This window comes from Papio anubis, chromosome 7, assembly GCF_008728515.1.
Source record: "Papio anubis isolate 15944 chromosome 7, Panubis1.0, whole genome shotgun sequence".
NCBI lineage: Eukaryota > Metazoa > Chordata > Mammalia > Primates > Cercopithecidae > Papio > Papio anubis.
In genome coordinates, this window is record NC_044982.1 from 136,763,585 (window position 1) to 136,789,864 (window position 26,280).

Sequence of the window (26,280 nt, forward strand, 5' to 3'; positions counted from 1 at the left end):
AGGACTACCCCGGCCGGGCAGGGCCGACTAGGTTAGGGTGTCCTGCCCTCACTCACCGGGCAGGGCTTGGGATGAGCTGGACGTGACTGCAGCGGACATTTTCTGTTCAACCTTGAAGCCTTCGCTACAGGAGACCGCCTGGCAGTCGGACTGGGAAGCAAATCTGAGAAACAAAGAGAGACCAGGCGGAAAGCCCTTGGGACCAGGAAGCAGAGATGAGATTCTGGTTTGGCAGTGGCACCTGGTACCCGCTATTAATAAATAATAGGACTGTCTGACATTTATAAGGCACTTCATCGGTAATAACAGTGTCATCTCCATAAGCCACTCTATTAGTGGTAACAAATTCTAGCCCCACGCCTGCATTATCTCCTTTAGTATTCTCAACGTCCGCTAACTGCGTCTTATTACCATTTAAAGAAACCGTGGCTCCTTGAGGTAAAGTACTTCGGTCACAACGCGAGGGGGTCCAGACTTGACCCCAGACCTCCAGACTCGGGCGGGGAGGTGGCCGAGGCCTCCGGTGAGCCGCAGGGCAGCCTGCCCAGCCCGGGGAGGACCGCGTGGGCGGGCCGGGCGCGCAGGTGGCTGCACCCCACAAGGGGGCGGGCTCTGCCGGCCAGTCTGGCCCGGAACCCCTGGCAGCCCGCACACAACTACACCTGCCCCGGAGCCTGCGGCGGTGCCTGCAGCGGAGGAGCTCTGTCTTCCCCTTCATTTCACTACGAGCCCGGCGTCCCGCCGCGTGCGCCCGGGCTCAGCCAGCCAGTCCGCCCGGAGCCTGCCTAGTCGCCGCGCTGCACGCCCGGGGTGCGCCCTCTGCCCTGGCTGGGACAGAGGGCCCCGCAGCCGTCATGCTTTCCGCCATCTACACAGTCCTGGCGGGGCTGCTGTTCCTGCCGCTCCTGGTGAACCTCTGCTGTCCCTACTTCTTCCAGGACGTGGGCTACTTCTTGAAGGTAGCCGCCGTGGGCCGGAGGGCGCGCAGCTACGGGCAGCGGCGGCCGGCTCGCACCATCCTGCGGGCGTTCCTGGAGAAAGCGCGCCACACTCCACACAAGCCTTTTCTACTCTTCCGCGACGAGACTCTCACCTACGCGCAAGTGGACCAGCGCAGCAACCAGGTGGCCCGGGCGCTGCACGACCACCTCGGCCTGCGCCAGGGAGACTGCGTGGCGCTCTTTATGGGTAACGAGCCGGCCTACGTGTGGCTGTGGCTGGGGCTGGTGAAGCTGGGCTGTGCCATGGCGTGCCTCAATTACAACATCCGCGCGAAGTCCCTGCTGCACTGCTTCCAGTGTTGCGGGGCGAAGGTGCTGCTGGCGTCGCCAGGTGAGCCCTGAGGATCGCCCTGCCCTGGCACCAGGGCTTCTCGGCGCCTTGACTAATGAGCCACAGCGTGGCATCAGGGGTTCGCAGAGGGAGGTTCAGATCGGAACTGGAGGTACAGAAAAAGAGGTTGGCAGTGTTTCCTTGAATCGTAAATAATGATCATTTAGAACCACCTGTTGTGGAAGCTAATTATGTGCTAGGTTCTGTGTTAAGCACTCTACAGGCAGTGTGGCTTTTAATCCTCACAATGGGTAGGGTTTGTTATAGGACTTTTATAGATGAGACCACTGAGTTCCTGAGAGGTGAAGCCTCATGCCCAGCCATCTATCTCCAAATTCCAAGCTCTTAATCAATACTTACAACATCTGCATTAAAATGCAGAGGCTCTTGAGTGCGAACTCTAGTGGATCCAGAGGGGCTCTTCTCACCTCTGCTGCTTGACTGGCTGTGTGATCATGGGAAAGTCACTTCTCTCTGTCCCTTGGTTTGCTCCTCTCTAATGAGGCAGGTTTCAATGGTGCTTCCAGCTCTCAACTGCTGTTAGCATCCCTGTCCCCTCCCTGCAGAACAAAGGTGACCCCACCTGATCCCCAGAGAGAAGATATTGGGGATCTGCTGCAGGGCCCTTGTGAGCCCCCACTGCATCTATAACAATAGTGACCCTTTCAGTTCTGTGGTTACCTCCTGCCACATTTCAGCCAGACTTGAAATAGTAACTTAAGTGATGACAAGGCCAGGAAGCGACAGAGAACCTGTTACTCACAGGGCTGATGGCTTTCCCCTCCCAGAGAGCTTGTCTCTGCACTTGAATAAGGACCAAGGGTTCCTTCTCTCAGTCAGTAAGAAGAGGCCTACCCAGGTGTGGGCTGAAAGACCTGGGTGACAGGGAAGGGGTCTAGGGAGCCAAGGAGCCTCAGCTTTCTAGAATGAATTTCTGTGCTAAGCCCTATAGAGATGCTTTTATTAGCCCAGGAGATAACATATCACTACCCCCCAGCCCACCACCACCACCACTATACAGTTGAGAAAAGTGAGGCTTAAAATTCCAACCTAGTTCTATCCAAATTCGAAGTCATGCTCTTTCCTACTTTTTTTTTTTTTTTTTTTTTTCGTTCTGTTCTCCTTCTGTTGCCCAGGCTGGAGCGCAGTGGTGCTATTTCAGGTCACTGTAACCTCTGCCTCCCAGGCTCAAGCGATCCTCCCATCTCGGCCTCTCAAGTAGCTGGGACCACAGGCATGCACCACCATGCCCAGCTAATTTTTTGTTATTTTTGGTAGAGACAGGGTTTCACCATGTTGCCCAGGCTGTTCTCAAACTCCTGAGCTCAAGCAATCCATCCACCTTGTGCTGGGATCCCAGCCTCCCAAAGTGCTGGGATTACAGGTGTGAGCCCCTGCACCCAGCCTCTTTCCTACATCTTATTGTCTTCCTCTGCATGAATGTAAAGTGTAAGTGTGCTGGAAGGGATGAAGCGTCCAGTTGCTCTACCCCTTCATTTCATAGCTGGGGAAACTGAGGCAAACTAAGGGGGCTACAGAAAGATGAAAGGTTAATTCACTTGTGAGAAACCAGGAATCTTACACACCTGCTTCATGTGGCATGAAATAAATAATCCAAAAAATATAGGCTTTGTATAAAAGTTTAAAAGCAGAAAGCCAAGTTTGAGGCTGGACGTGGTGGCTCAAGCCTGTAATCCCAGCACTTTGGGAAGCTGAGGTGGGCAGATCACTTGAGGTTAGGAGTTCAAGACTAGCCTGGCCAACATAGCAAAAATCCCATCTCTACTTTAAAAAAAAAAAAAATTAGCTGGGCATGGTGGCACGTGCCTGTAATCCCAGCTACCTGGGAGATTGAGGCAGGAGAATCACCTGAACCCAGGAGGCAGAGGTTGCAGTAAGCTGAGATCATGCTACTGCACTCCAGCCTGGGGGAGAGAGTGAGACTCCATCTCAAAAAAAGAAAAAGAAAGACAGACAGACAAGTTTAAAGGTGGCTAAATTATTTGGAAGAGATGGTCCTGTCAAGAAAATTCCTATTAATTTCTAGTTGCCTGAGAAAAGCAGTAACTTCACTACTTTGTAACTAGAAGACTCTCCTAAGCCTATTACTTTACCAGCTTACTTGGAGGGAAATTATTAACACAGTGATCTTTGTACCACTTCAAGAGGCATCTAAATTCTGTTTATCACTTTAGTATCCCAGGCCTCCTGAGAGGGAGGTCACAGGGTTTGGAGTTTTGTTGACAAAGAAGTTCAGGATTAAATGACCATAATACAGTTTGGTTCTGTAATAAAGTCAGAATTACAACCAGATACCCTCTTCCCACCCAGGCAACAGTTTTCTGCCATAGAGCTATGTGTTTACATAGAGAATATATGGAAATTTCTACATTAAAATCAAACATGAACCAGACTTTGCAGTGGACCTACGGCACTCTCTGGACAGTCAACTGACCTCGGAGGGAGGCCACATATTTGAAAAAAAGAAGTCAGTTTTTCCAAATCACTGAGATACCTTTGCACATGAAGCAAAATTACAGTCTGTCACAGAGTTGCATGTTTACTAAACATGCCCATGGGAAAATATGTTGAATGGACTTGATTCTTAGAATTCTTTGGTGTTGGAAGGGACCTTAGAGATATTCTAACCCTATAATCCTCTAACTTTAATGAATGTGTTATACTTTTAAAAAAAAAAGTTTACAGAAGAAACTTTAATAAGCCTAAGAATCACCTGGGAAGCTTACTTTTAAAAACATTCTGAGGCCGGACTCTATGGCTCACTCCTGTAATCCTAGCACTTTGGGAAGCAGAGGAGGGAGGGTCACTTGAGCCCAGAAGTTCGAGACTAGCCTGGGCAACATAACGAAACCCCGTCTCTACAAAAAAAAAAAATTTACTGGGCATAATGGTGAGTGCCTGTGGTCCCAGTTACTGGGGAGGCTGAGGTGAAAGGATCACTTGAGCCTGGGAGGTTGAGGCTGTGCTGAGCTGTGATTGTGCCACTGTACTCCAGCCTGGGTGATAGAGTGAGACCCTGTCTCAAAACAAAAAAATAAAATTTCCGAGATCATCCCCAAAAATGCTGATTCAGTAAGACTATGTTGGGGCCCAGGAATGTGTATTTTTATAAGAAATCCCACCCCCAACCCCAGGTGATTTTGAAACAAATGGTCTGAGGACTAGGCTTTGAGAAACAGTCTAGTTTCCCATTGTTTTTCGTTGTTGTTGTTTGTTTGTTTGTTTCTTTGTTTTTGAAACAGAGTCTCGCTCTGTTGCCCAGGCTGGAGTGCAGTGGCACAATCTCAACTCACGGTAACCTCCGCCTCCCAGGTTCAAGCCATTCTTCTGCCTCAGCCTCCCAGGTAGCTGGGACTATAGATGCCCGCCACCATGCCCAACTAATTTTTGTGTTTTTAGTAGAGATGGGGTTTCACCATGTTGGCCAGGATGGTCTCAATCTCTTGACCTCATGATCCACCCGCCTTGGCCTCCCAAAGTGCTGGGATTAGAGGCATGAGCCACCGCTACTGGCCTTCCCATTGTCATATAACTATATAAACAAAGGCCTAGAGGGATGATATGAATTGCCCATGGTCAAGTGGATAGTTAGGAACAGAAAGGTAGAGATAGAACCCAGATTTTTTTTTCTCACGAGGCACTGTTTATTCTATCACACCATCTTGAACATGATACATAAATGTGAGTTTGATTCCATACTTTGAATTTCAGCCCAGGGCTTGTAGGCTAGTAAGAGCTCTTGAGCTCCATCTGTCAGTTAAATTCTGCAGTATATGTAAAGGACCAGCACAGAGGCATTTATCATGAGGATTGATCCAGTTGTTATGAATTTGGGGGTTTCTTTATAAAACTTAACAGGACTCAACCCTGCAGGGTTGAGTACAGGAATTTCAGTACTCAATTACTCCTTCCAATTTTACTGTAGTTACAGAAAGTCAAGACTCACAAACACTTCCCTGAATCAAGCAGCAGCACTGTTTCCCGGAGAATATGACTTTCTCTCTGCTGTACATGTCATGATCATTCTCCAGGGCAGGGTATGATCTAGGTAATCACATGGAAAAATTGTCTCCAACGATAAGAACCTGTATCAATGTTGTAATTAATAAAAGCCAACTGGCTGGGCCAGTAGTTTCTCACACAACTTTCCAAATACAGAATATGGGTGAGACAGTAAAATATATTTTATTTCACACAATATGGGATAGTTTATAAAAACCTACAAAAGAGGACTGAAATAGTACATTTGTTCTGTTTCCATTTATCCTAGCATCAAGACCATCATTAAACTAGCTCTTCTACCAGGTAGATAACCCAGGTCTCCTGAAGGTCCCCTCGTCAGCTCACTAGCAGGGTATATACACTGTCTAACTCAACACAGCCATGCGAGGCTCCCACCGTGTAGGCACTACTCTGATACAAGGCTTTAGTAACAGTTAAAGATACTCTCTGTTGCAAAACTGAGTCCCAGATAAGTTATAAAATGTTCCAGATTACCTTTGACCTGCTGTTGCAAGGTTGCAGAAAGCAAAATTAGACCTCCTTTAAACAATGTGATAAAGGAAAATGCTTACAATAGCTTTCAAAAATATTGCATCATTAAAAGCTCTAAGACCGAAGAACTTCATTACAAAACAAGTGTTGAGACCAAGGATAACCCTTGTCATCCAAACTTTTGAGTTTAGATTGAGAAAAACTGATGGTACGACAATTTGATTTTCAAAGCAAGAAACATTTGGAGGAGAAGCCACAAAAAAAAAAGAAAAAGAAAGAGAGAGTCCCAACAATGTGCAAGCTAGTTTTCTCTCTGCCATGATGGGTTGGAGAAATAAGAAGATGAATTCGTTCAAGGATCTTACAGTCCAGTAAAAGAACTAAACCGCATGCACAAATGATTGTGACACCCAGGAGAATGTGCTCGGTGTGCTGGGAGAGCTACAAGTGCTGTAGGAAAACAAGCAGAGGTCAAGAGAAGGCTTTTTGGGGGCACTGACTATTGAGCTGGACAAATGCATTGGGGGAAGGGGGCATTCCAGGCAAAAGGAGCACCAGAGGCACTTCTGATCAGGTGCTTAAAACAGTGAGATGCTTCATTAAAGTGTATTGCGATGTAAGAACAATGGCAGGCTGGACTTAATAGTCATTTTTTTAAGCTGTTTCCTGAAGGGACTCAGGAAATGGAAAAAATAGGGACTCAGAGAGTCCAAAGAATGGCCAACAGCAGTGGCCTCACTTCCACAGAAGGAAATATTTAATTTTCTAATGCCAACTTTAGTCCAGAATCAAGGCACAGAAATAATCTAATCACTCTTCTCACCTATTTGGGCTGCCCAAGGAGTAACTTAAATGAGGTGCTTCAATGCACTTTGTCTCAAAGGCTTAGAATTCTCTCATATATCTTTGAATAATTCCCTAGTAATGTCTAGCACATAGTAGGCAGTCAATAAATGTCTGTTGGGCAGGGCGTGGTGGCTCATGCCTGTAATCTCAACACTTTGGGAGGCCAAGATGGGCCTCCTGACCTGAGGTCAGGAGTTTGAGATCAGCCTGGCCAACATGGTGAAACCCTGTCTCTATTAAAAATACAAAAATTAGTCGGGCATGGGGCGGGCACCTGTAATCCCAGCTACTCGGGAGGCCGAGGCACAAGAATCACTTGAACCTGGGAGGCAGAGGTTGCAGTGAGCCAAGATCACACCACTGCCAGGGTGACAGAGTGAGACTATCCAGATAGGTAGGTAGGTAGGTAGGTAGGTAGGTAGATGGATGGGTGGATGCATACATGCGTACATACATAATAGATAGATAATGTCTGTTGAATTAATGGGTTCCATTATTCTGGTTGATTGTGACAGGCTTTCTTCCCTGAAGCTTAAGGATCACTGGGTTGGGCATGAGGGCCTGAAAAATGATGTAACAAAATCAAATGTGAAAATATCCATTTAAACTCAATCTCCGCTGGGCCCGGCCTTACCCTACTACAGGCTTACTTATCTCCCAAATGTCCTCCTAATCAATGACCGAGTCCAGCCCTCTGGCAGTGCACGGTAGGACAGCGGTGCTCTCCTCGGGTCTCAGTGCAGCGAGCAAGCCGGTGGTGAGCACAGGATGGGCTGGAAAGGATCTGTGAGTAGGATGGTGGAGGACCCTTTGCAAGGACAGAAACCCAGACACCAAATGATTAATATATCCAAGGACTGGGTTTCCCAGCCTAGTAGCCCAAGGAAAGGTAGCTTAAAGATATTCTCTAAAATTTTTCTTCTTTCACTGCTCTTAACTGAAGCTTGCAAAGGAGGTGATTGTACATCTCCATCCAAGAACCAAATTAGCACTTTGCTGGCATATATGGGAATGCACTTTATTTTCTTCAGAAACAGGGAATTAAGAGGTAAAAACAAACTCTGAATCAGGTGTTAATGTTATTGAATCTGAAAGATAAGGATAGAGTTCAGATTATTCTATATAATAAGTGGCTAGTATTTGAAAAGGACCTTCCCACAGCCTCTGAGAAAAAGGAAGTAGATCGTTGGTAGACAGATGACATGGTTGCTTACAGATATCAAATGCTAACAATTATGTAAGGCTTTGTGTGACCTAGTAACTCAGGATAAGGAATTACCTTTGATTCCAGGGCTATCTAGAAAGCAAGAGTTCATATAAGCAAGAACTTTAACTTGGAGAAATAAAAATTAACATCAAGGAGATTACTACTTAATTACATAAATGTAAAATGAGAATGTATTTCCTTGTTAAAGTTTTGCTTACTCCTGGTGGAACTTAAGCATTTTTATGACCTCTGGGTGGTTTGTTTTGTGTGGGGAAGAGGGAGGAGTACACACACGTCTCTCTCTACATATATATATAGTATTATAATATGTGTCATCTTGCTGTACAAAATACTATCATTCCAAACTGCCAATGATTGAGATACAAAATTACAGTTACAAATGGCATTTTAGGAACTATTTTTAGATTGTCTTCAAGGACTATGTTATTAATAGCACTAGTTTGTGTTTCAGTTGCTTTCCTGAGTGAAGAAAAGAGATAAACCTTCAAGCTTGACTTGCTCATTAACCAACCATTTCATGATGAGAGTACATTTCCTTTCACTACCTTCCTTTTGGACCTTACCTTCTTGGTAAATATTTCTGGGGTGTTTTGTTTAATCCAGTCAGTTACTCATTCACTGAGGCAGTCTAGTAGCAGAACAAGCTACTAAACTGAATGTTTTCCTATTGGAAAGCTGCAGGTTTAGCCTGAGCACCTAACGCCTTAGTAATGAAGATTGATTCAGCTCACCACCCACCCAATCTCCCTGCCTTCTAGCAATGGGCTTGTTTATTCAGAAAATTCCTTTTTCCTTAAAAAAAAAAAAAGGCAGGGACAGACTTAATATGCTACCTTAATTTTTTAAAATTTTCTTTGAACAGACTTTAAGGGGATGGGGGAGTGGTGTTGTAATCACTTGATTTTTCAACACCCAAGTGTGTGCTCTTTCTCTAAGGGTTTATTTCAGTCTATAACTTAAAACTATACTGATGAAGAACTAACTGATGGAGCTGCTCTACACCCTTTAGGCAACTTTCTGTGACTACTGTTTCTCATACTCAAACTTTCAATAAAGCTTGAGGTTTTGCTCTTCAAGAAAAGATCATCCATGTTACTCATTAAAGGCAGATCCACATGATTGAACAAGCACTGAGCAGAAGGCCAAGCAGCCAGCCTCTTCCAAGAACTAAGGCACTTTGCTAGAACTTAATCTGAATGGCTCATACAAGGAGGTGGGAATCTCAGAAACCCAGAATGATTCTTTTCATTTTGCACGTGACCCTCCATACACTGGCTTGGTGAATCTCTTCTCATTTGTAGAAATAAGATTACTGGTATCTATATCACAGGGTTTTTATGAAAATTATGTGAAATGATATATATATAAAACTATACCAACAGTTCTATGCAAATGAAAGTTTTAAATGTTTGTTATTAGTAATGAGAGAGGTGGGTGCATGCTGTGATGTGCCACCCAGATCCCCGCTTTAGGACTGACAGACTCACTCTTCAGCACCTGGGAGCTCTCAGCTGAGACCTCTCCCAGGACTTGTCCTTGGTTGAAGAGAGACACTTTGCCCAAGGTTAAGCACCACCACCCCAGCGTAAGTCCATTGGGCTGGTCAAAGGGCAGGTGTGAAGGCACAGCCTACCTCCCTTAATTTGGGACAACCCTGAAGGGCATCCCAGGTCCAGAGTCCCCTTAGGATTAGAGGATCTGCTGAGGGAGGCTTCTGATGTGTCTGCATTACAGTTCAATGTCTCCCTCTATCCAGTCTACTTCCCTTGCAGCCTCACAGGTCCCATTCCCAAGAGCACTCCTGCATGCACATCTCAGAGTCTCAGAGAACCCAACCTTGACAAATAGAATTATAGCTTATATGTTCTAGTTGATACTCACTCTTAGATGAGCAGACTTTACAATAAGAAGTATAAAAGATAGATAGATATTTTATGCTTAAATTAGAAAATATGTAGGCCAACCAGGCACAGTAGCTCATGCCTGTAATCACAACACTTTGGGAGGCCAAGGTTGGTAGATCACACTTGAGGTTGGGAGTTCAAGACCAGCCTGGCCAACATGGTGAAGCCCCATCTCTACCAAAAGTACAAAAATTAGCCGGGTGTGGTGGCAGGCATCTGTAATCCCAGCTACTCGGGAGGCTGAGGCAGGAGAATCGCTTGAACCCAGGAGGCAGATATTGCAGGGAGTTGAGATCACACCATTGCACTCCAGCCTGGGTGACAGAGTGAGACTCCATCTCAAAATAAAAAAAAGACATTAAATATCAACTAGATAGTTGACAGGTAGATTCACATCCAGAATTTCCTTTCAAATTTCATTTTTTCTTTCTACATCTTTAAGGGAAGAAAGGCTTCCATAGTGTGTCCTGATATGGTTGGCAAGCCACTGGAAACTCAAGTCTGCCCAAATAACAAATCTATACCAACAGCCTACAGGAGATGGAAGGAAATGGTGTAGGGCAGGGGCAATGGCCCTCCCTTCAGATTAGATGACTTGCATAAAAGGTCAGGAATCACAGACTACATGCCTGCAGAGGGCCAGCTAGGAACATGAATGAAGTACACATGATGTGAAGTTGCTTAGACTGTGATCAAGCATGACACCAGCTTAATTACATTTCCTTTTGTTATTATTAATGTTTCATACTAATACCTGAGTACATTTTTCTTTTTTTTAAGTTTCCTTTTTTTTTTTTTTTTTTTTTTTGAGACAGGGTCTCACTCTGTTGCCCAGGCTGGAGTCCAGTAACATAATCATGGCTCACTGCAGCCTTGACCTCCCAGGCTCAGGTGATCCTCCCACCTCAGCCTCCAAAGTAGCTGGGACTACAGGTGTGCGCCACCACATCCGGCTAACATTTTTTTTGTGTGTATTTTTTTATAGAGGTGTTTTGCCATGTTGCCCAGGCTAGCTGTGAGTACATTTTTCTTAAAAAAAAAAAAAAAAAAAGTACGGAAAAACTTAAAGTCCCTTTTGACCTACCATTTTCCCCCCATTAAGATGATTACTTGGAGGTGAAAAAGAAAAAAGAAAAAAAAGAAAAAAAGACTGTTACTAAGTCCTATCTATTCTACATACCAGATATCTCTTGAGTACATTCACTTCTCTCTACCCACTGCTGCCTCCACAGTGCAGACAAGCTTCATCTAACAGCTGGTCTCCCTACCTCTGCTCACTGCCCCTCCAGTCTACTTGCCTGGCTTAAGCCAGGCCCTCAGGGACCTGCTTTCTAAGTCTCCAGCCTCTTCTCCCAACCTTATTCCCCTCCTACTCCACATTCCAGTCAGCTTTAACCTCTTTTGGTTACTCGGGCCTCAGGCTGCGTTGGCTCTGGGCCTTTGCATAAGCGGTTCCACTGCCCAGACGCAGGCTTAGTCAGTCCCAGCGGATCTTCATCTCCACCGTCTGCTCATCTTTCAGGTCTCAGTTTACAGGGCACTTCTTCTAGGTCGTCTTTCTGCCCCCCGCCCACCACCTGCTCCCCAAATACCTTCTCCTTCTCCAGTTGTGACACCTATGGCCACTTATTTTGATTTTTGTTTGTTTCTCCTCTATTAGACCTGGGCTCTATGAAAACAGGGACAGTGTTTTGCTCACTGTCATATCCATCGTGTAGAGACCTGCCTGGCACACAGGGAACACTCTTTAAACAGATGTTGAATAAATGTTGGGAGGGAGGGAATGAGAATGGATCCAGGTAACTTATGAACGGGTTGTTTGACTATGGACCCTGAGTCTCATGACAGGAGGAAAGACAGGAGATTTCACAGTTCTTTAGCAGTAGGAGTTGCTGTTTTTAAATTTACCTCTGTGGGCCCTTACTTGTAAGCAAGGCATACTTGTATCTCAGAAATTATTTCATCTTACATTATGTTTTCTTAAAGATTTATCAACTCGCAGATCTGAATCCTTTAAGCAGCTTTAGCTTATTACTCTGTCTCTTCCACACTAATATCATACTTTGTGCAAATTTTTTTCAATTATAAACATTTATTGAGCACTTATCTAGTAGTTCTGGGGATGCAAAGATGATTTGGTTATGATCTTAATTTCAAAGATCTCCCTAATAGAGGAGAAAATGAATTAAACCACATCTGCCAGGCATGGTAGCTCACACCTGTAATCCCAGCACTTTGAAAGGCAGAGGTGGGAGGATTGCTTGAGCTCAAAAGTTAGAGATCAGCCTGGGCAACGTAGTGGGACACCATCTCTACAAAAAGTTAGCTGGGCATATGGTACTCCTGTAGTCCCAGTTACTTGGGAGGCTGAAATGGGAGGATCACTTGAGCCCAGGAGGTTGACGCTGCAGTAAGCCATGATCACACCACTGCACTCCAGCCTGGGAGACAGAGCAGGACCCTGTCTCAAAAGAAAAAAAAAAATTGAACCCTATCAGACTGTATATAAGTGCCCTGATAATTGTAAATACGGGCTCCTATGGGAGCTGTAGAAGGGAGCAGCTAACTTTGCAGAGGGGGGGAAGGTAACAGAAAAGAAGTGCTACCTACACTGAGTCTTGAAGGATAAGCAGGAGTTTTCCAGGTGACCAGCCGGTGAGAGACCATGAAACAACCTGGACAAAAGTAATGAGACATGAACATGCGGGTACCTTCAGAGATTGTCCATACATCAGTGTGGTTAGAGGAAAGAGGGCAAGAGGTAGAGAGTAGGAGATGACACAGAATACCAGCAGGAGTGGGACTGGGAGGGACCTCTGGACCTCCCGAATAAGGGGAGTGGATTCTGTGACAAGGGATGAACAGCCCTGAAAAACAAGGTGGCAGCAAGAAGTTGGATGAGAGTGAAGCTGATAAATTAGAAGCAGGAAGAGACTCAAGGGCAGGACATTGGTCAGGAGGCTATAGCAATAATCTAGGTAGGATACAATGAGGACGTGAGCCAAGGCAGTGGCACAGGAGTGGATGCTGCCATCCCAGTTTCTGCAACAGTCATATTTCTGGTAACCTTTCTGGAGTGCTGAAGGACTAGAGAGCAACCAGACAAAAATTTAAAAAAAAAAAAATGTAAAGGAGGGGAATAGAGATTCTTGGGGCAAAAGGAAAAAAGAGAACTGTTTAATAAAGAAAGTACAATCATAGCACTTTACTTGGCTCTGCAGTGAGTATTTTCATAGTCATAATTGTGTTGATTCTGATTGTTGCTTTTCAGCTTCTAGAGCAAATCCATAAAGCTGGGAAGACAGAATAATGGTATCAGAATAAATGTTAAATGTAAATGCTATTACCCTAGACAATGTAAAGTGAAGATAATAACTGTCAGAAATGGACAGGGTGAAATGGAAGTAGGAATCAAAATTGATAGGCCAAGAACTAGCAGGAAATGCATATTTTTTGGTGATGGAGAGGTAATTGCCAGAAGAAACAGCTTTTAAAAAATTGACAATGGTGGGCTGGGTGCTGTGGCTCACACCTGTAATCCCAGCACTTTGGGAGGCCAAAGTAGGTGGATCACGAGGTCAGGAGATCAAGACCATCCTGGCTAACACAGTGAAACCCCATCTCTACTAAAAATACAAAAAAAAAAAAAAAAAAAAAAAAAAAATTAGCCAGGTGTGGTGGCAGGCATCTGTAGTCCCAGCTACTTGGGAGGCTGAGGCAGGAGAATGGCATGAACCCGGGAGGTGGAGCTTGCGGTGATCCAAGATCGCGCCACTGCACTCCAGCCTGAGTGACAAAGTGAGACTTCATCTCAAAATAAATAAATTTAATTTAATTTAATTTAAAAAATTGACAGTGGTTTCCCCTAGGCAGTAGCTTTAGTTGTGAGGAAGGCCTGGGTAAGGACTTGTTTATTTTCATTATAAACCCTTTTGTACTATTTGATTTATTGTTACCAGGTGCATGAGTCTTTTGATTAAAATTTTTTTTTTATTTTAAATGCATCTATCCTGGTGATATTTCTTGTCTTCATGGAGATATCATACACAAACATCTGAAAAACAAAGCATATCAGATGAATTAGGTATAGCCTCCCCAAGGTAATTCCCTGTGACATTTAGTTACCTTCCTACCCAGCACTTTGGGAGGCCGAGGTGGGTGGATCACGAGGTCAGGAGATCAAGACCATCCCGGACAACACTGTGAAACCCTGTCTCTACGAAAAATACAAAAAATTAGACGGGCATGGTGGCGGGTGCCTGTAGTCCCAGCTACTGGGAGGCTGAGGCAGGAGAATGGCCTGAACCCGGAAGACATAGATTGCAGTGAGCTGAAATCGTGCCACTACACTCCAGCCTGGGTGACAGAGCGAGACTCCGTCTCAAAACAAAAAAAGAAAGAATAAGTATATTCACTTCCGTTATCACAATTCAAGACAAGTAGGCTTAAAAGCAGTCTCATTTTACGGCCTAAAGGCACAAAATCCAAGTAGCAAGCCTGAAATGTGGTTTGCATATTAAATCAGTGCCTTTAAAATGTTTGACCTTAACCCAGTAAGAAATACTTTTGTGCATGACCCAGTACCCACACACCCACATAACTGAAACAAAACTTTTAAAAATGAATAGCCCTGTTCATCTATTAAGAATAGTTCCTATAACAGTGTTATAGGAATACTGCTATATGGAAAAAGTAATATTAAGGGTAGTGTGTACTAGGCGTTGTTCAAGGAGCTCTATAATATTTGTTGATAAGATTCTGCCACCACTTTTGAGATGGGTGCTATTTTTACTTCCATTTTAGAGATTCAGAAAATGATGCTTAGAGAGGTTAAGAACTTCTCAAGATAAGCAGTAGAACTGTCAGTAGAACTGTTACCTTTCACTATGTTAACATGTGCTTCAAAATTTCTATTTCCTTCTTTTAAGTATTTTTCATTTTTTAAAATATCGCTCAGTTTAAATGATTTTAACAATCCACTACTGTAATTATGACCCACAGGTTGGGAAACACTGCTCTAAATTAATCACTCCTTTTTTTCCCCTCAGATTGGAGAATGTGCTTATGAAATTTAGAGCTTATTTCTCAGATCAGTTTAACCTTTCTAGGAAATTACTTGTTACTGATGCATAAGAAAAAATTTTACATAAAGTTAGCTTCTATCATCTTTGTTAATTAGCATGGCTCCCTTCTTTTCATTTCTCTTCTCCTTCCTTAAAATTTTCTCTCTTTTTTTCATCTTTAGTCCTGTGTGGCACATATTAGGAATAGCTAAATTTATTTCTGGAGTTATATTTAGATATATATCAGTTACACACTGATATTTCTTGGGTTTTGCCCGTATGTCCATTGGTTTGCACTTGCCACAAGAAGTACAGATTTCAGCCAACCATCTGCTATGCTTGTGAAACCATCAAAACTCAACCTTCCCTCAGTATTGGAATCTCGTGATTTTTTTTCAAATGTAGTAAATTTCATGTTTAAAATGCACAATAGGGCTGGGTGCAGTGGCTCACGAGCTCTGTAATCCCCACACTTTGGGAGGCCAAGATGGGAGGATTGCTTGAGGCCAGCAGTTCAAGACCAGCCTGGTTGACATAGACCCCCTCTCCATTAAAATAATAATAATAATAATATAAAATACATAATGATAAGCATCATTTGTCATGTCCACACATTTAAGCAAAAAATTATGCTGAAAATAAAATTATGATGCTTATTGATGCACTAATAGAACTTTAATAGACTGATTTAGTTGTTTTGATTTTTTTCTTATTAAATTAAGACCTACAAGCAGCTGTTGAAGAGATACTGCCAAGCCTTAAAAAAGATGATGTGTCCATCTATTATGTGAGCAGAACTTCTAACACAGATGGGGTTGACTCTTTCCTGGACAAAGTGGATGAAGTATCAGCTGAACCTACCCCAGAGTCATGGAGGTCTGAAGTCACTTTTTCCACTCCTGCCTTATACATCTACACTTCTGGAACCACAGGTAAAAATAAAGGGGGGATTCCCCAAAAAAATGGATCTGAAGGAGTTAAATGTTGGCACAGGTTTTCAAATCTCTTTCTTTGGCAAAACTTATTGGATAACTAATACTTCAGTAGATTTAGTTATTTGCCTGTGGGAACTGATCTTATTTCATAGCATGTGATCTCATTTGGGTTTCTCCAAGCTATGCATATTTTCCCCCAGTTGGTATAGAACAGATAAAGAGGTTAACCAAGAACTACAGAAGGAGTTATGATGATGAATGAGATTTGACACTGAATGGGTAGTTGGAATTGTTTTCCATGCTTGTTGTGTTTTGATTATATTATGTCCGGAGTCCATATAGACTTTATAATTGATTATAAATGGAACACAGGAGAAGACCAGTGAACAATTGGGGGTTCTGTTTATATAAATGTTTTAACCATTATCTTCCCATGCAATACTGATTTGGAGCTGTTTGGTGCTGTGGATGTGGGGTGGCTATAGCATAAGGCCTAAAACACTGTATTTCATCAAATCTAGGATGCCTTCAACTGTAAGCTGCACCATTATGAGCCACTAAGAAGAAATACTACCAATTAACAATGTCATGGGAGCACTGCTATATGGAAGAAGCAATATTAAGGGTAGTATGTGTACTAGGCATTCTTCAAGGGGCTTTACAACATTTGTTGATAAGATTCTGCCCCTACTCTTGACATGGGTACTATTTTTACTTCCATTTTAGAGATTCAGAAAATGATACTTAGAGAGGTTAAGAACTTCCCAAGATAAGCATTAGAACTGTCAGGATTCACCTTGGAGGCTGATTCCACAGCTCATACAATTGACAGCTCTATCCCTAGTACCTTCTTGTTTCTTCATGTGATAGATATTTAGTGTCTGCCTACTATAGGCCAGGAAGACCAAAATGTAATAATATGAAGCCTGAGGGGTATATTTAAAAGAAGGACAGGAAGCCAGCCCCAGCATGCCAATTACTATTATCAATATTGGAAAATTGAATCTGTGAGTCTTTTACCTCTGTTGATTAAAATTTTAATTTAATTTAAGCAGGTAATACATGTCTTCTCCTTGTTAAATAATCAACAGACCAGGCTAAAATGTCCTTTGAGCCTTTTATCTCAGCTACAGCTGACAGGAACTGTCTCCTTCGCCTCGACAGGCCCTCAACACCCACCTGAGCTCACAGTTCCTGGACCTGAGTTTAACCTGATTGTTGGCCTCACTTCATACGGTCACTTTTGCTAAGTATTTAAGTAAATGAGAAGAAGCCAGAATTGATATATTAAAGCTGGTGCCCAAAACATAATATCTCTCATTTTTTTTATTTTTTTATTTTTATTGCCAGGCCAACAGAAAGGTGAGCTGGCACAATTAACCAATTGCTTCTGCTGCATACAGACATTCCCTTAACATATGGGACTTTTATCATTATTTCTTAATAGAATGGTAAAATTAAATTGTAAATGTTTATTTGAGAAAGGATTGAGCCCTTGGTTAGTGAGGGGGAAATCCAGTCTTAGTACTGTGTAAACAAGTATGAAACTTTGTTATAATGCTGTTTTCACAGTCAAATAGAAAATCCCTTTTAGGGAGAAAAAGGAGAATGAGCATTCTCTGATTTAATCTCTTAAGTCAGAATTTATATTTAATTGGAAGACAATTGAATGGGTGTTTATTTTACTTTTTTCGTTTTCTCTGAATCAAATATTTACTAGGCCAAGCACAGTGGCTCACATCTATAATCTCAGAACTTTGGGAGGCTAAGGCAGGAGGTTCACTTGAGCCCAGAAGTTTGAGACCAGGCTGGGCAACATAGCAAGACCCCATCTTTACAAAAACATTAAAAAATTAGCTGGCATAGTGGTACACCTTGTAGTCCTAGCTACTTGGGAGACAGAGGTGGGAGGATCACTTGAGCCCAGGAGTCTGAGGCTACAGTGATGTGCCACTGTACCCCATGCTGGGTGACAGAGCAAGACACTGTCTGTAGAAAAAAAAAAATTGCTAAGTTACTCTTGTAAACATTAATTAAAAGAATTCATTTAAACAGTTGGAGAACAAATGTTCCTGTTCCTGAAAGGAAGTCATTGGCACAAAATTATATAATAGTTACCAGATATTCTCATTTCTTCATTAATACAAAATCTTAATTTAGGAAAGTTCTGAAAGTACTTCAGCACAACAAAGATGAGCATTTCTTTTTAAAAAACTCAGAGGCCAGGCACTATGGCTCTTATCTACAATCCCAACACTTTGGGGCCAAGATGGGAGGCTTACTTGAAGCCAAGAGTTCAAGATCAGTCTGGGCAATAAAGCAAGACCTCGTCTCTACAAAAAATATACATAAATAAATTAGTCAGGCATGGTGGTGCACACCTGTGGTCCCAGATACTTGCGGGGATGAGACAAGAGGATCACTTGACCTGAGGCTGTGGTGAGCCTTGAACACCACTACACTCCAGCCTGGCAACAGAGTGAAAGCCTATCTCAAAAATAATATTAATAATAACATATAAAACAAAACAAAAAAACTGGCCCATTGTCAAAGAAAATGAATTCTGAATTGTATTTACAATAATGGTAGGTTGCTGACCATATTTGTCTGCCTCGGAACAAGTTGCTGCTACTTGGGCAATATCCGGTGAACGTACCATCAAGTATTAAAGAATCTGAGTCAACAGAGATCTGTCTTCCTCTTCATGAAGTCTACTTACCCACTCAGATCTGAAACTCCTTAGTCCCCTTCCCAGTGACTTCATGCCCTCCCCAGTTGAACTGTTCTTCCATGGGAAACAATATAAGCAAACACTTAACAGAAGAAAATCTTACAAAAAACGTATATAAATTATGGTTAAGAATATGCAAACGCATTTAGTCTAATGTACTAAAACTACATGGAGATACCGTTTTTCACCTTTCTGACTGGCAAAGGTCCCAACATTTAAGAGCACACATTGACAAGGCTAGGAGGAAACAGGCATACTCATGTATTGCTGGTAGGAGAATGAATGGGGACACCCCTTATAACTGGCAATGTGGTAGTTATTTATCAAGATTATAAAGACTTTTTTTTTGAGACAGGGACTCAATCTGTTGCCCAGGCTGGAGTACAGTGGCAGGATCAGGGCTCACTGTAGCCTCAACCTCCTGGGCTCAAGCAATCCTCCCACCCAAGTAGCTAGGACTACAGATGCATGCTGCCACGCCCAGCTAATTTGTTTTACTTTTTGTTGAGGAGGGGTCTCACTATGTTGCCCAGACTGGTGCTGAACTCCTGGGCTCAAGCGATCCTCCTGCCTCAGCATCCCAAAGTGCTGGGATTACAGGACTGGCCATCTTTTATCTTTTGACACAACAATCTCACTTCTGTGAATTTATCCAAAAGATATGGTGTCATTCATATGTGAACTGCCATGTGGATGAGGTTCTTCACTGCAGCATCATTTGTAACAGCAAATAGTATAAATAAATTATAATAGACTCATAAAAGGACTTCTGAAGGAGCTGAGAAAGAGAATAAATAAATGAATAAGAAAAATCTCTATGTACAAACATGAACAAATCTCCAACAAACAGTGTTAAGCAGCAGAGACAAAAAAACATGCAAAAGAGTGTGCTTTTTTTTTTTTTTTTTTTTTTTTTTTTTTTTTTTTGAGACAGAGTCTGACTCTGTCGCCCAGGCTGGAGTGCAGTGGCACTATCTCAGCTCACTGCAACCTCCACCTCCCAGGTTCATGCCATTCTCCCGCCTCAACCTCCCAAGTAGCTGGGACTACAGGTGCCCACCACCACGCCTGGCTAATTTTTTGTATTTTTAGTAGAGACGGGATTTCACCATGTTAGCCAGGATGGTCTCGATCTCCTGACCTTGTGATCCACCCACCTTGGCCTCCCAAAGTGCTGGGATTACAGGTGTGAGCCATCGCACCCGGCTGAGTGTGCATATTTTTTAATGGAAAAGGCAAGAACATATAAGGAAATGTTCATATTTGCTTTGTTTGTATAAACTAACTCCAGTACATAAGAAATCTCTCTGACTCCCAGCCTTCACGTCTGTGGATTGGAGAATATAATTCTGTTTATGTCATACATAAATATGTTATGGAAATTAAACGACATTTTTTAAATTTCATGCAAAATGGTAGCCACAGAGCAGAAATTCAATAGACATTCATTCCTCTGTTTTCTGTTTCTCTTCAGATTACTACCATCTAACCATCTAACTCAGGAGTTAGCAATCTGTGGCTTGTGGGCCAAATACAGCCTCCCACCTGTTTTTATAAATAAAGTTTTATTGGAACACAGCCACACTCTATTTATGTGTATGTGTATGGCTGCTTTTGACCACAATAGCAGAGTTCAGTTGTTGCAACAGAGGTCGTATGACCCACAAAGCCTAAAACATTTACTCTCTGGTCCTTTATAGAAAAAATTTGTCAACTTCTGGTCTAACCGGTCATGGCCCTTCCCAGTGCAATTCTCAAAATACAGGATGATTAATCTTCCTAAGCCAGATCTCTCTCCTACATTGTAAATGCCCAATCTTGGTTAACTCATACCTTCTCTTGTATATTTGCAAAGGTCTTCCAAAAGCGGCCATGATCACTCATCAGCGCATATGGTATGGAACTGGCCTCGCTTTTGTAAGCGGATTGAAGGCAGATGATGTCATCTATATCACTCTGCCCTTGTACCACAGTGCTGCACTATTGATTGGCTTTCATGGATGTATTGTGGCTGGTAAGCTTTTCCTACAAAGTGTTGGAGGCGAGTGCACATTTACATTTTCTCACAAGGAACAGTAATGTAAAATTTGGCTATGTTGCTGTCTGCTCGGAACAGTCTTCAATTTTGCTTTAACAATAAGGCTATTTGACTCATATTACAAGCAAACATCTAAAATAATCTGTTTTTTCATGCCTGCTTATCTAATAATATAGTGCTGTAATTGTTTAGTATATCAAGAGAGAAACTCCTTTAAAATATTTTAGAGCTGGGTGCAATGGTTCATACCTGTATTCCCAGCACTTTGGGAGACCAAGGCAGGAGGATTGCTTGAGGCCAGGAGTTCAAGACCAGCCTGGGCAACAGAGCAAACCTCATCTCTACAAAAAAAAAAAAAAAAAAAAAAATAGCCAGGCATGGTGGCTCGAGTCTGTAGTCCCAGCTACCCAGGAGGCTGAAGTAAGAGAATTGCTTGAGTCCAAGAGTTCAAGATTGCAGTGAGCTGTGATTGCACCACTGCACTCCAAGCTGGTTGACAGAGTGAGACCTCAACTGTGAAAAATAAAATAAAAATAAAAATAAAAAATTATCTGTATCTAGGTTATGACACTTGAATCTTAGATTCTATGTCATGTCATTTCCATCTTTAGAAACTTACATGTTGATCTCCATCAGCATCTGATTTAAACTTCTTCAGTTGTGTGCACTCTTCTGCAGCCTCCCCTGTTTCCACAGCTTTTCGCTCTACTAGAAAGAGAGAAGATGGCAACTCCATCAGAATACTTGGCTTGGCTTGCCATCTCTTCTCTTTCCTTCTCAGACTTTACTATTCAAATTGGAGTTGCCATCCTCTCTTCTTCCAGGAGGATTTATGTCACTTGTATACGTTACCGCAAAGTTCAATAGCCACCTCTTCCAGGAAGCTATCTGTAACTTTCTGACTGAACTAAAAAACAACTTTTTCTCCCATGTGGCATTTCATTTTAAATAATCGTATATGTATATATAAAAATATATACACATATATATATACAAAATATATACACATATATGTGTGTGTATATGCATGCATGTCATGGATGGGTATTTGTGTCCCCCAAAAATGTATGTGTTGAAATCCTAACCCCCAATAGCTGGTAGGGTCTTTGGGAGGTAATTGGGTCATGAGAGTAGCACCTTCATGAAAGGTAGTGCCCTTATCAGAAGAGACAGGAGAGAGCTTCTTTCCTGACTCCGTTCTCTTCCATGTAAGGACACAGGGAGATGATGACCATCCCCAAACCAGGAAAATGCCCTCACCAGACACCCGATCTGCCAACACCTTGATAGGGACTTCCCAGCCTCCAGAACTGCAAGAGATATATGTTGTTTAAGCCACCCAGTCTGTACTATATTGTTATAGCAGCTCAAACACACACATACACACACACACACACACACACACACACACACACAATCCAAAAATTTGAAATCCAAAATACTCCAAAATCTGAAACTCTTTGAGCACCAGGACACCACAAGTGGAAAATACTACAGATAAGTACTTAACACAAACTTTATTTTATGCACAAAATTATTTAAAATATTGTATGAACGAGCCAGGCACAGTGGCTCCTGCCTGTAATCCCAGCACTTTGGAGGTTGAGGCAGGCGAATCACTTGAGGTCAGGAGTTTGAGACCAGCCTGGTCAACATGGCAAAACCCCATCACTTCTTACAAAATACAAAAATTAGCCAGGCATGATGGTGCCCGCCTGTAATCCCAGCTAGTTAGAGACTGAGGCACAAGAACCCACAAGGCGGAGGTTGCAGTGAGCCAAGATTGCACCACTGCACTCCAGCCTGGGCAACAGAGCAAGACTCGGGCCAGGTGCGGTGGCTCACACCTGTAATCCCAGCACTTTGGGAGGCCGAGGGGGACAGATCACGAGGTCAGGAGATTGAGACCATCCTGGCTAACACAGGGAAACCCCATCTCGACTAAAAATACAAAAAATTTACCAGGCGTGGTGGCACATAGCTGTAATCTCACCTACTCAGGAGGCTGAGGCAAGAGAATCACTTGTACCCAGGAGGCGGATGTTGCAGTGAGTCAAGATGGCACCACTGCACTCCAGCCTGGGTGACAGAGTGAGACTCAGTCTCAAAAAAAGAAAAAAAAAATAGAATGAGACTCTGTCTCAAATATATATATATATATATACACACACACACACACACACGTATGTATGTGTGTGTATATATGTATATTTGAGACAGTCTCTCTCTCTATATATATAGCATGAAATATTTATATATATATATGTGTGTGTGTGTGTCTATATATATATATGGCATGAAATCTCTGTCCCTCTCCCCTCCCTCCTTTTTAGGACCTCATTTGAATCTCTTACTGTAAGCTGACTTTTATTAAAATGACCTTTGTATGAGTCTTCTCCTCCATAGATTGGAAGCCCCTATCAAACAAAACCATGTCTTACTAATTTTTTGCATTGAATATAAGGTACTCAATACTTGTTTGCAAATATAATTTATTTTTAAATTTCTGTCTTTCAAAGTTCACAAATTAAATATAATTGGGAGAATTTTTTCTACCATTTCTTTCTTCACACTTTCTTTTTGTTTGTTTGTTTGTTTTTGAGACAGAGTCTTGATCTGTGCCCCAGGCTGGAGTGCAGTGGCACAATCTCGGCTCACTGGAAGCTCTGCCCCCCGGGTTCACGCCATTCTCCTGCCTCAGCCTCCCGAGTAGCTGGGATTACAGGCACCTGCCACCACGCCCGGCTAGTTTTTTTTTTTTTTTTTTGGTATTTTTTTAGTAGAAACGGGGTTTCACGGTGTTAGCCAGGATGGTCTCGATCTCCTGACCTTGTGATCCGCCCGCCTTGGCCTCCCAAAGTGCTGGGATTACAGGCTTGAGCCACCGCGCCCGGCCTCTTTCTTGACACTTTCTATGCTTTCTCTGTAGGTGCTACTCTTGCCTTGCGGACTAAATTTTCAGCCAGCCAGTTTTGGGATGACTGCAGAAAATACAACGTCACTGTCATTCAGTATATCGGTGAACTGCTTCGGTATTTATGCAACACACCACAGGTAACACTACTCCGGTTGTACTATCATTTTGAAATGGGTAAGATGGAAATTCAAGTCACTTTGGGTTGTGCTAGGCTTTAGCTGATTTGCATATATCAGTTTTGAGTTTAGTATACAATTATCATGATAAAGTACTTGGCACTGTACCTACCATATAGAGGGGACTTATTAGGTGGGAGTTCATATTATTATGATGATGATGATTATTTCCTGACTTTTTACTTGTTTTCACATCTTACCCCCCACCTAGCATATCCTGCATTTCCCTCTCTGCTTACTAAAAGCCATTGTCAAAGCCCAGTTCAAATGATACCTCATACATTAAACCTATTTGGGTCACTCCAACAAAAGTCATTACTCTTTTCCCCTACGTCATTTTATTTCTACCCTCTGTGGCCCTTGTCACATTGCAGGAGTTTGCGTTCATGCCTCCCATCCTTCCTTGGCTATAATATCTTTGATGGCTGGAACCACATCTTGTCTCCTTGTTTTCTGTTATACCAAAACCATATAGGAAACTTTTACTTAATATTGTTTAATAAATAAATCCCTGCGTGACTTTGAAACCAACCAGCCAAGTCTGTCACCAAGCTGGGAACAGAGGCCCCAGGGCATCTCCAACGGCCTTGGATCTGCCTGGTTTGCAGATGTTCCGCTCTCGATGGGGTTGTTCTCAAGAGCTCCTCCTGCCCAGTCCCTCAACTCTCATCAGAGATCTGGTATCAGGTAGGATTTATCAACAGTGGCACTACTGACACTTTGGGCTTTTAATTCTTTGCTGCATGGACTTATTCCGTGCGTTATAGAGTGTTTAGCACCCTTTGAACTTTGCCCACGAGATGCCAGTAGTAACCTCCCCACCTGCCCAGGTTGTGATCATCAAAATGTCTCCAGATACTGCCAAATATCCCTTGGCAGGCAAATGCTACCCTAGTTGAGAACCACTGGGCAAGACAATGCATTAAACTCGCCAGATTCTAATCCCTTTCACCAGATTCTAGTTCCTTTAATCTACTCAGTCAACTTAACCTCAAAGGATCACTAAGTTGATAAATTACTATTGATAAACACCTGTCGTGCTCACCTTACATACCAGCCGCTATGTGATGCAGAAAGAAGTGTCGGATGCTCTTCCCCCAGGTCTCTCTCACCTCGCTTTACTCAGTATCTGCCCAGCTGTTACCTCATTAGGAGAGAGGCCTCTCCTGCTAATAATCAAACATATCACCTGCCCCTCACTGTCCACCTTGTCACTGCATTTCATGGCACCTGTCACTCCTGACATAGTAAAGGTTTATGTGATTATTGTCTGCCCCCCCCCCCCCCCGCCCAATTAAATGAAAGTCGCATATGAGCAGGGGCTCTGTCCACTACCAGATCCACAGCACCGAGATCTGTAAATGACACATCATAGGCATCAACAGATTTTGCGGACTGAACCTCTTAAATCCTTGACCCTGAAAAACGTATAGTTGAGTTGAGGGAGCTAAAATGTTTCCCCCAAAATGTTTGGGCTTAGCACATATTATTCTGATTTTTTGGCATATTCAATAGATTCTTGAGGATCATCATTAGCAGTGAGTTGGGTTAGGGCGTTTTCCACAGCAGTTTCTGTTAATGTCATTATTGAATTTTTTTCTCATTAATATTCCACGTGGCCCTCAAGATAGCATGTCTCTCCATTAACATCCAGAAATCCATATGGGGCCCTTCTGCTGGGCTTTTCTTCTCTACCTTAAAGACACTTCCTTGTCAGTTAGAAATCTCCTGGGGAGTGTGTGTTGTTTCTATACATTCTAATGGGAGCTTCCTTTCGACTGGAGGAAAATAAATATGTTTGTGTGTAGCTGTCTTAAGGCTTACACGTATCCACATACACACATGCACACATACACACACACATGCATGCACTCTCCCAGTTTTTCTCTTACTGTTGTCTCGAATACTGGAAAACAAAGACAATTTGATTGGGGTTTTATGACTTCAAAATATGCTATGATTTAATGCATAATCTTGAATGACCCCTGGACTTCCTATTTGCCAGTGCTTCCCCACCCCTGAGTTCTGTTTGTCTGGAAAATACTTATAAAAAGTATAATAAAAGATCAAAGTTATCTCAAAAAAAAAAAAAAAAAAAACTTCAGTTAAAGATTTTTTTTTGATCACAGGTCATCAGTCCAGGCACGATGGCTCACGCCTCTAATCCCAACACTTTGGGAGGCCGAGGCGGGCAGATCATTCAAGGTCAGGAGTTCAAGACCAGCCTGGCCAACATGGAGAAACCCCGTATCTACTAAAAATACAAAAATTAGCGGGGTTTGTTGGCACGCGCCTGTAATCCCAACTGCTCGGGAGGCTGAAGCAAGAGAGTCGCTTGAAGCGGGAGGCAGATGTTGCCGTGAGCCAAGATTGTGCCACTGCACTCCAGCCTGGGTGACAGAACAAGACCCTATCTCAAAAAAAAAAAAAAAAAGGAAAAGAAAACAATCATAGGTCATTAGACAAGCAGGAGATCTATGCAAAATTTTTTTTAAAAATTTAATCATGGGTCATCATAGGAAGTAGGAAGTCCAGATTCTGTGGGGGATGGGAAAGATTATATCAAAAAGACTTTGCAAAAAATAAAAATAAAAA

At 42.8% G+C, this 26,280-nt stretch overlaps 1 protein-coding gene across 2 annotated transcripts in view; it reads left to right on the forward strand.

Annotated features, from left to right (window-relative positions):
- Positions 1-672: 672 nt before the first annotated feature.
- The window catches only part of LOC116275846 (very long-chain acyl-CoA synthetase-like), a 53,950-nt gene continuing 28,342 nt past the window's right edge, over positions 673-26,280 (forward strand). Inside the window, exons 1-4 of one of the 2 annotated variants that reach the window (XM_031668702.1) lie at positions 673-1,332; positions 15,611-15,820; positions 20,410-20,568; positions 23,522-23,646. In XM_031668702.1, coding sequence (XP_031524562.1) covers positions 855-1,332; positions 15,611-15,820; positions 20,410-20,568; positions 23,522-23,646 — 972 coding nt within the window. In that variant the 5' untranslated portion in view covers positions 673-854. The remainder of the gene's footprint in view (positions 1,333-15,610; positions 15,821-20,409; positions 20,569-23,521; positions 23,647-26,280) is intronic. The other variant, XM_031668703.1, reaches the window with a different exon arrangement.